The following is an 11,553-nucleotide window of genomic DNA, read 5'->3' on the forward strand; positions in this document are numbered from 1 at the left end:
CCCTGTGCTAATTTCAGCAGCATTTACTGCTGTTACAAGCTGCCCTTTAATTCCATGTGATCAGTTGTTATCTACTATGTATTAACCTGGGGAAGTATACTGTACTGGCAGTAGGGGACTAATAGTTTAGCTTTGATGATGCCTTGATCCACTTGGGGCTCATGAAAGGCTTTTACATTTCCTGACATCACACAAATATGTTAAATGAAGGCTTATGTTGAAAGCAGTGTTAACCAAACACAACTGTGCCGGGTATTGCTACTAGATTAAACAACCATTATTCTGTCTACTTGTCTAGGAAAGTAGTCACATTGCAGTTATGATATCAGGGGAAACAATTGGCATGTTCAAACATTCAGTTCAAGGTCATTTTTAGTTAAAACATAGTTTTATAAGGCTAAGTATCCCTAGTGTCCCTTCGCAACAGACCACTGGTTATCAACGTTGGGTTTGGGGAAAGGGTCCATTTGCTTCCATTTGTACAGTCTCAGAGTTGAAATAACACTGAGGATTGTATGGCGTAGATTGGGGTGCCAGAGGTAAAATCCCTATCGAATGGGGGTCCATGGCCACCCTAATGCATATCAAAATGGGTGTCTTTGAAAAAATACACAATATAAAAATATAATAATAATATTATATATGGAATGAACAAATGACAGCACGTCAGGTGAACAATGTAAAGTGCAGTAAATGGCTCGAGCTGTGGGAACGTGGAGCAGAACGTTTATGCCATATACCATGACTTTTCAATTTTACATCGTTTATTATTAATGTTGTATTATCATTAATCATGTTTTTGTCAATTATTTGGGGGCCAACTTACAATACCCTCACGGCCCACCAGTGGGCCCTGGCCCACAGGTTGGTAATCGCTGCTATGGACCAATGTGGTGCAGCCACACCACAGCCTCACGCCATTACACAGTGGCAGATCAGCAATCTGCTCCATCCCCTGCTCTCACACACTTCACACACACTGTAATCTCCACTAAATGGGGGGCAGCACACGCACACACAGAAAGGGGGGGGGGGGTTGCATCAGGGCGAGGCAGCCCCCCCACGCTGCAAACATCTTCCTGAAATGCATCTAGAAAGCTAAACGGGTCTATTTGAAAATGAAGCCAAGGAGCGACAGAAAAGCGTGCTCCGATCTATTTTTAGCTAATCCCCTTAACTGTGTGCTCCGTGGAGTTTTTACTTAAGAACGTGGCCCATTCTTCCCTCGAGGCTTGCGAAGGGAAGGGTGTGGATATGGTTGCCGTTTGCTTGGGCTTTGTAGGGCACTGGGATAACACGGGGGGAAAATTTAAAGAGAGAGAGAAGAGGAAGAAGAATATTGCACACACACACACACACACACACACACACACACACACACACACACACACACACACACACACACACACACACACACACACACACACACACACACACACACACACACACACACACACACACACACACACACACACACACACACACACTAAATACAAGGAGAGAAGCAAGTGAAGGAAAATTGGAGAGGGTGAACATAAAAGTCGCAGACAAGCAGGAAATTGGGAGGAAGTGTGAGGTGGGGAGGTGAAAGGGATCAACAGGGAGAGCATGCAAAGCATAGAGGAGGTAGACATGAAAGACAATTTACAATTTAGGCATTTAGCAGACGCTCTGCGGCTCTTATCCAGAACGACTTATGAAGTGCAATATCAGAGTAAATGGCATGAACCCAAGTCAACAAGCGACAGGGTAAATGGTCACGTCAATAGAGTGCATTGAAATCAATTCACCTCTTAAACCCTGCCTATACTGTACTTTGCTGACTGAGGTCCCAGGGCTCTATATACTTCGTCCCTTCTAGACCAAATCTCTTTGGCGAAACTAGCCAATCTAAACATCAAAACATAGCAGCAGTCTGAACAACATGCTATCGAAATAACATGCTTAACATGTGTGGTCAAGCTAATAGTATATGTCTATCTCAATAACATGCGTATGTAAGCAGGTAACCAGCATAGTATTAGCTAGCATCTACAGGCAACTAAAGTGATACAAAGAATAAGGAGTGCTGGTTGAAGTAGAGTCTGAAGAGGTCAGACTGCGGCGGAAAAGAGGGAGTGAGTCTGCAGTCCTGACTGAGAGGAGGAGGTCATTCCGCAGATTGAGAGCCAGGAGGGAGAAGAGTCTAGGACGCTTGGAGTGTGCAGGAAGGGGTGTAGGGGAGGATCATAATACTGGAGGTAAGGGGGGGGCATGCCCTTGATTAACCTGTAGGTCATCACCAGTGTTTTTAATTGGATGCATGCAGCAGCTGGAAGCCAGGGAAGGGACCGACAAGGACAGAGACAGGCAGAGCGGGGGGAGAGCGAGAGAGGACTTATCTAGCCAGAAAGGGCAGAAGGGCAGATTAATATTTCTCTGAGAAACACACACACAATCAGGCAGAGGGAATATGAATGCACAGGGCGCTTTGCCTGCCGCTCTGTATGTCATCTCCCTGCCATGCGCTCTTTTTGCTTCCTTCCCTGCAGTGTCTTTCAGTCTATCAGAGGTCTGTGACACACTCCAGTGCTCTGCATCCACTTTGCCGCCGCGGAGGAGACGGATTCCGATTCAGACAGATTCTAATGCGCCGCTGGCACGGTCGGGGGGGCTGACAGGAGGGGGAACACGGAGGTACATCGGGGACGTGCGATTACTGTCATCCCCCATATGTCAGCACATCACTAGGCTATAACAGTATACACGGCAGCCAGCGGTTGCACTTATTCACAGACATTAACGCAGAAGCTCAGACGTGCATTATGTACACGCTGCCACATACAGTACATACCACACGGAGACGTGAAAGAAAGAGAGAGGAAGATAGTAGATACATAGTAAATCCTTATCCTGTCTTTCGGAGAGTGATTTTGGGCCACACACATCTACCCTTCCCTAATGTTGCATGGTGAAAAAAAGCCTCAGCTACCTTGTTGTTTTGGTCTCCTGCTGATGGGAACATTACCCACGGGAGATTGTCTGTCCACAACATGGAGGTGTGGGGGGGGGGGGGGGGGGGGGCATGGCAGAGGGATGGCACTTGCTGCAGCCAGTTAAGGATTATCATTTAGTGGGATGAGGTAGAGCTGGGCAATTAACTTAACTTATACCGAAACCGACATTTGGAACAAATAACCGACGTAATCGTGAAGCAAGGTTTTCTTTTTTTCAACGAATCAACACGAAAACGCTCTAATAGATGTTTTTATAATCGACTAAATTGATTAGTCTGATTAACCACTTGAGGCCTGTTACTATATTATACTTCATTGTACAATGGTGGCATGCAAAGATTGTGAAAATCTACAATCTACAAGCTCACGACGCGCTGTGAGCTTGTAGATTGACTATTTTCACATCTAAATGAAACAAATTGTTCAATAATCGTATTCGAAGCAAAATGTTCAAATGATAGCAATATTGAGTTGAGGTTGTATCGCCCATGCCTAGGATGATTTGAACTCAGTGATGAATGAACACTGGCCCATGGTCCTTTGCTGGTCATGCCATGCAGAATTATAAAAAAAAAACATAAAAACAGTATAGAGGTAGGAATGGAGAGATGAGGAAAGCGTGAAAAACACTGAAAGATAGACAGCGAGACAGACAGAGGGAGGGATGATAAACAGAGAGAAAAGACAGGGGGGTGCAGGGGGTGGGGGCGGTTACTGAGCCGATCCAAGGCTGGCGAGGGACGATGAGGTGACAAGCTGCACGCGTTGCCATGGTTACCGCCTGCATGCTTGTCGCTGCTTTTCTTGTGTTTTTTCCACTCTTTCCATTTTTCTTTTTTTTTAAACCAGGCAGGAGAAGAGGAAGGAGACAAAAGGGAGTGTAAGGGACCTGTCTATCTGTGTGTGTGTGTGTGTGTGTGTGTGTGTGTGTGTGTGTGTGTGTGTGTGTGTGTGTGTGTGTGTGTGTGTGTGTGTGTGTGTGTGTGTGTGTGTGTGTGTGTGTGTGTGTGTGTGTGTGTGTGTGTGGCGGGGGGCTGTTGGTACAGACAGACAGACAAGACGGCTGGGAGAGTCTGCTAGAATACAGACATATGGGAAGAGATGTGAGGCACGAGCAAAGCGAACAAGGTGGTAACAAACAGCTGAAGGGAAGCTTTCAGTGTGTTACGGTAGGACTGATGAGACATGAGACGGCGGTAATGTGTGGAGGAGTGAAGGGGTGGCAGATCACACAGTCTAACATTATGGACGAATGGAGGGGGAGTGGAGCAGTGTGAAGGAGTAGGAGAACAAGGAAGAGGGGGGGACTGCTGACTACAGGGGGAATGATGGCAGTATTAACCCTCACGACCTCTATTACTGCCTGTGGAGAGTGCACAGCCACTCCACTGTACCCAGACCAGGGCTGGGCAATTAACTGAAAACATATCGAAACCGATATTTAGAACCAATAACCAACTTACTTACTCTTGCTCATGTACTAGTACTACTAGTAGGTTAATCGAATAATCGAGATGCAGGTTTGTAAAAACAATCTGTATATCAACAAATAGACACAAATAGATTTTTTGTAATTAATCGACTACATCGCTTAGTCTGAAAAAATAAATAAAGCACTGTATTATACTTCACTGTACAATGGTGGTGTGCAAAAACAATTGTTCATACATCGTAATCGAGGCAAAAGTTTGAAATAATCGTGATATTGGTTTGAAGTCATATCGCCCAGCTCCAACCCAGACCAGGGGTGAATCCACATGGGAGGGGCTGAGACGAGACCCTGTCCTGGGTACATACAGTACCTCACCTTCACAGATTTAAATACAGCCAGTGGGCTGTAAAGCCCGATTTATACTTTGTTGCATGACAGTGTCATGGACCAAACCTAGTAGATCTAATAAGTGAGCTTATATATCGGCTATTTTTGGTCTACGAAGCCATTGTATGGACGGAGCATGAATTAGACTCAAACGGGCATGTACGTTGCTGCTGTTGCACGGCAAACAATGAGGCCTGCCTCACTATACAGGGCACAGGCATGATACAAAGAACGCGTCTCAGTGATACAGTACTAAATTATGATATTAGTTAGTTGTTGATGTGATGCAACATAATGGTATATAGGATCAACACAAGTCATAAGATCAAAAGCAATAGTGTCTGAGAGGCAGAATAGTATAGTCATGGGTTGTCTGTGTGTGTGTTGAGTTGAGTGTCATATACGTATAACAGTCAACAATGTAGATAACTGGCTAGAGTCTAAGGCCTTTTAAAGTGAATAATAACAAATGAAGCGCTATAATTAGTGCGCTAGTTTAATTATAGTGTCTGAGTAGTAGTTATAGGTTGTGTGTGTCGAGTAGAAGCAACGTAGCCAACAATTGTGTGAGCATCAGACGAACCTGGTGCAGCTGTGCATACACAGCAAAATCTGGAGTTTGTACTGTACTGTAATTTAACCAATTTCAACCTGGCATACCTATTTTGGGGATGCCTAAAGGTGAAACTTTGCAAACATTTTCTAAAATAGTGAAAATAGCTACAAGCTCACAATGCATCACATCATGACACATTGATAGGCTATTGATGACACCATCATACGATGAAGTATCAAATTAGGCATAACCAATTAAACCCTTATACTGAGTAAAACGGTCCTGAGTTGCAACTGCACATACAGTATGCTATTTTTTCACTCTACACTAAATTTCTGCTATTTTTGGTGAACGATCCCCCCAGAATAGGGATTGCTGGGGTTCAAGTGATTGACTGTGTAGGTGCAATGGCCGTGACTGGGCTTGGTATTATGAGCCATGAACCAGAGATTGCCCTGTGAATGATGCCTCCTGCCCTAAGGTCCCACTGCTGTTCACACACAACTGGGTCACTCTCTCCATAATTATCACAATGCATTTTATGCTCTACTGTTACAAACATCCCACTCGCAGCCCTGCAACTGTTTCCATCACTGCCAGACGGCAGACATCGTTTGCTCTCTTCGCGGTTCTGTTGGAGATTATCGCAGAGGTCCTTTCCGAGCTGTTTTGTCTTAATGAAAGTAGAGCACCTTATGACATTTCCTCCTGACATTTATGCGGTCAGTTGTGTATAAACAAACAGGCGGGAAGGATTCCTCGTATACAGATCAATGCGGATCAGTATCACTCGGTGATGAAAGAGGAAGGTGCATAGGAGTCTCATTCTCTGCTTGACAATGTGGGTCTTTATGGGGTAGATGGAGATAAGTCAGATAAGAAGAGAATGACATAGGCGGTGAGATATTCACTGACTAATGACCGCATGCCTCACTGATGGTGCTTACATGGCTGTAGAAAGGCAATGACACAAATATGTGAGTGCATGTGTGTATGCGCATGTGCATGCTGTCATCATGAGTGTGCATGTGTGCTTGCATGGGCCAGAAATAGCCTGAGCTCAGCATTGCTACTTCTTGCAGACAAAGACTAATACTTGTGTAGCCACTGCTCTCTCTCTCACTCTCTCTCTTAATGTCTCTCACTCTCTCTCTCTCTCTCTCTCTCTCTCTCTCTCTCTCTCTCTCCCTGCAGCATTTTCATATGTTCCCACCTAAGAGCATAAAAACAACATTTTCTTCTCCTCTATGCCTGCAAGGCCAGTGTTAATGGGGCATTCATGTGAGCAAGAGGTTTCCAAACTTTTTTGTCAACTGATCCCATTTGAGACTGTAGTGACCACAATATTCAAAATACATCAATGTGTATAAACATTTAAAAAGAAAAATACAAACGCTACAGCAGAAAACGTTGCTTCCTTGGGATTATAAGAAGTCAAGCTGCTGTTCACTGCTGGACCCCGAACAGCCACAGCTGCCATAACACTTAAACCCTACACTGTATACAGTACTTTGTTGACTAGAGTTCCCCAGCGGTCTATACTAGACACAGTCCTTTTTTCCCTCAACACCAAATATCTTTGCAGAAAATAGTCAATCTACAAACTAAAAAAGCATTGCGATGCGTTGTGAGCTTGTATGTCAGCTATTTTCACCAAATGATCGCCCCCCCCAGAATAGGGATGCTAAGGTATACAGTATGTGGTTAAGGTTAAGAGAGGTGCAGGGTTGGCAGTTCAAATCCTCTGACCAGTTCCGAAAAATGCTTCTCCTTCAACACTTGCCCTTGAGCAAAGCACTTAACCACTTAAAAACCCCTATATGGTTGACCGGAGTCCCTCAGGGCTCTATAGCCCATACTAGTGACTTTTCTGTTTTCAAACTACATTAAATATCTTCGTAGAAAACAGCCGATCTACAAGCTCACAATACAAGCTTGTAGAATGCGGATGCTGGGGTTAAGTGGTTAAATTTCATTTGCTTCAGTGGAGCTCTACTTGCCCACTAGTAAAAGTCAGTGGATGCACTAGGTCATTGGTTCTCAAAGTGGGGTCCTTGGGGGAGGGGGGGGGGCAGCATTGTATTGTATGTATGTATTAAAGGTAGGGTAAGTGATATTTTTTGGTTAAAACAAAAAGTATTTTTTTTAAAGGTTAAATGACTATATTCTGATAGTAATCATTGCTATAGAGTGTTTGTTCAGTAACAGATGTCTCCCCGTCTCTCCAGCTCTTTAATAAACAGAAAATACATTTTTCGGTAGGTGTCAAAATCTCAGCCAATCAGGAGAAAGTACCCATTTTTAAGCTTAATTTGTATAGTGTTCCAGTTCAAATTTTGTCTGCTCATTTTCTTAGTGTCATCACTTCCAATTTCACTTGTTTAATCTATATCCTGATTGAGTTCTCTATCCTGGTTGGATACAATTGGAAATGAAACTGAAACTGAAACGAACATGCATTTTCTGTTTGATAAAGAGGTGGAGAGACAAGGAGACTCCTGTTACTGAACAAACACTCTATAGCAATGAGTACTATCACAATATAGAGCTATTTAGCACTTATTTTAACAAAAGCAAATCACTTACCCTACCTTTAATATAGCATCACAATCATTTTAACCACTTTAACCTTTTATACTTTGGCTATTCAAAAATAGCAGATATACAAGCTCATGGCGCTATGAACTTGTAGAATGTTTTAAAGCAAACATTTTGTAGATAAAACCTTTGCTTCTGGGGGTCCCTGGAACAAAATATTTTGAGATGGGGGTCCGCGGCCAAATACATATCATTTTGGGGGTCCTTGACATGGAAAAGTTTGAGAACCACTGCACTAGGCAGCCTCCAGGTGAGGAGAGCAGTGTGCACAGCCTAACCCTTCCCTAAATGAAAGACAGGCCTGGCTGTCATCGTGACAGTACAATACTATGCAAAATATGTTAGCTTTAAATGAATCATCAGACATGACCGCTGTCATTCTGGTTGGATTACGGAACCTAAACAGAGGGATCTTACATGGGGTCCTAACCAGGGTTATTATAATGAACTACAACTACAATTGAAAAAAAAAAAAAAAAAAACATTTTAGCTAACTGAAATAACACTAAAACAAGGCTTTACAAAAAAAACGATAACTAAATGAAACTGTGTTGCGTGTTTATAAAATGAAGTGAAACTAACTAAAATGTCCTTAGTTTTCATCTTTGTCAGTATCCAATATTCTAGTCAAAATGAAATATTGAAAATAGCAGATCTACAAGCTCACATGGAAGCCAATGCAAGGGCCTGAGAGGAGTGCGGCCTGCTCAACTATGCCAGTGCAAACCGTGGTCTTTTGAAACATTATTGGCACACGCTGCGCAACCTTAACAATCAATAAGACAAGCAGCCATTTACAGCGAGGATATATTGTCTTTATCTGCGGCCTGGAGTCTTGAGTCATGTAGGGAAGAGGATATTGATGTGAATAAATGAGCCCCTTTTATAACACATAAAAAATGTATTTTCGGAGAAGCAACGTCTCACCAAAGCATTGCTGGTGCAAAGAAACTAAATCTAGTTGCCATCACCTGAGCACCTTCAATGAAGTGCTTATAAATGATTCACCAAGCCTGACTGCCGACCAGGAGGGTTTGAAAAACCACCACCGTGACCATAGTGCACCATCTCGCCCCATTGATATTCACTCTATAGCCTACATCAGGCTTCCTGCACTTCATACATACAAACACACACAAACAAAAAATAATGCATGCGTGCACAGATTCAGGCTCATCCACACACACATACGCATGTCTGCCCTCGGCTCTTGAGTCTGTTGATCAATGTTTTGCTGATAGGCCACTCGTGACCTCCACTAGGCCCTACAGCAGGTAATCAATTCCTCCCTCTTGGTCGGAATGATTGCACAATCTATCTGCCAATCTGCCTAAACCCCTATGGACCAGTGTATCATCAAGACCACAGATAGATTACCCGTAGACGGCCCAGAAATGAATAAGGGATATGAAATAGGGCTGACTGGATTTGCTCCAAGGCAGGTATATGGTATACACATTTTGGGCAAGCAATCCTGTCCGCAGGGGAATGGTATCTGAAGAGATGCCTTCTCACTTTGCATAAACAGGCAGCTGCTGCCTTCTAACATAGCTTTTGGTCTGCTGCTTTTGGAGAGTGGCAGACTAAAAAGGTAAATATAGAGTCCTGATTCTCTTCGGTTTCACCACAAAAATATCTACATGGCCAAAAGTCTCTTTGATACCAGAAGTGAAAAAGACACCTTTTTCACTGATCATCTAAGCAATAAAGGGCATTCAATGCCACAAACGAAAATGAGGACAACAAAGAAGTTCAAAGCCTCTTAACAGCCTCCTTTCTTGAGCTGGAGCCTTTGCCAAGGTCTGCCTTGAAACCAGGAAACACAGCAACCTTCTGTGCTTCAAAGATGGCAAGCAGACTGAAAACAACTCTAATGCCAAAACATGGAACAATCTCTCATTATGTCTCAATTGGATGCAAATATGTATTTCCAATATCTATCTCACACACACACACACACACACACACACACACACACACACACACACACACACACACACACACACACACACACACACACACACACACACACACACACACACACACACACACACACACACACACACACACACACACAGTGAACTCAGTGACCTATACTACACTCTAGCAGAGCATGGGTATCATCTACGTTTTTACGATCATGCTCTTGCTGTACAAAGATAAAGAATCCATCCATCCATCCATCCATCCATCCATGCCAGGACGCAGTCCAAAGTCTGACGTCCACAGGGGCCAGCATGGTCCATCATGTTGTCTTATGATCTCAATCAGCCAACACAAACATGCCCCCTCCCCTGCTCTAACCACCACTAACATCCCTTAGTCAATGCAGCCCCCAGACTCGATCCCGTCACAGACAAGAAGAGAGAGGCAAGGGACTGTAACCATAGAAACCTTACCTGCTCTTGTATGAGCTGAAACAAGGAGCTTCTATCCATATACTGGCCAGGGAGCCGCCGAGGACAAGGGCATAGGGAGGAGCGAAAGAGGGGTGACGGTGTCGGCGAGGATGGATCAGGGGTTGGGGGAGGACTCGGGTGAGGCTTGAATGGGTGCCGAGATCGTAGCGTCAGGCCCCTCCGTAGCGGCTACGTTCCCCCCCTTCTGCCTTGATGGATGGAGAGAGCCCAGTGAGCCCGACTCCTAGTGGGCCCCCCCCCGTATCTCCTTGCTAGCAGTGTCGTGGGAGTGATCGGCCCTGGGGAGTCTAAGGCTGTGCGTATATGTATGTGTGAGTGTGTGGGTGTGTGTGCTGTGCTCTGTGCCAGTGTAGCAGCGTGGTGCGGAGGTAAGCCCAGGCTTCAGCAGACGATAGGCGGGCAGGCAGGCAAAGCAAGCAGCTCTCATTCACTCACTCACTCTCCTCCTCCTCGCTCTCCTCTGCCCTACAGCACTGACTGCTACCTCTCTCTCTCCCCCTCTCTCTCTCTCTCACACACACACACATACACACACACACACACACACTGGCATACACACAGCCTGCATACCAATGAGGCAGGGGAGGGAGGTGTCCGTTCTCCACCAATGGGAGCCGGGGTAGGAGTGGCCGCTGGCTGCTGTTCCTCTTCCCACTGCAAAGCAAGGCTGCTCAGGGAGGGAACAGGGGATGGGCTCCACTGCGGCTCTGTGCGTTACTACTGGCACAGAATCTCACGCACACGTCCACACTGTTACACACATGCACAGACACAAATACATTCACAGGCGACTGCATGAATTGTAAACATCATCGAGCGGCCTGTGCGTTTGTGTGTGTGTGTGTGTGTGTGTGTGTGTGTGTGTGTGTGTGTGTGTGTGTGTGTGTGTGTGTGTGTGTGTGTGTGTGTGTGTGTGTGTGTGTGTGTGTGTGTGTGTGTAAAATGATATCCTATGTGACTTGAAAGGATCAGAGAACAGGAATATTTACATTATTAATAGTACTACTACTGACACCACCAGCCAACCACACACTGTTCATAAGCCGTTCATATTTCCATTCTAATTATACACACAAGCACATTAGCGCAATGTATGCACTGCTGCACAATCAGCCCTAACACACACACACACACACACACACACACACACACACACACACACAC

General features: G+C 44.7%; 1 protein-coding gene across 1 annotated transcript in view; it reads right to left on the reverse strand.

The window, feature by feature from the left end:
• Positions 1–10,781, reverse strand: part of rhbdl1 (rhomboid, veinlet-like 1) — a 52,510-nt gene extending 41,729 nt beyond the window's left edge. Inside the window, exon 1 of the mRNA XM_084078564.1 lies at positions 10,369–10,781. Coding sequence (XP_083934690.1) covers positions 10,369–10,407 — 39 coding nt within the window. The 5' untranslated portion in view covers positions 10,408–10,781. The remainder of the gene's footprint in view (positions 1–10,368) is intronic.
• Positions 10,782–11,553: the final 772 nt, after the last annotated feature.

This window comes from Gymnoscopelus microlampas, assembly GCF_963454915.1.
Source record: "Gymnoscopelus microlampas genome assembly, chromosome: 14".
NCBI lineage: Eukaryota > Metazoa > Chordata > Actinopteri > Myctophiformes > Myctophidae > Gymnoscopelus > Gymnoscopelus microlampas.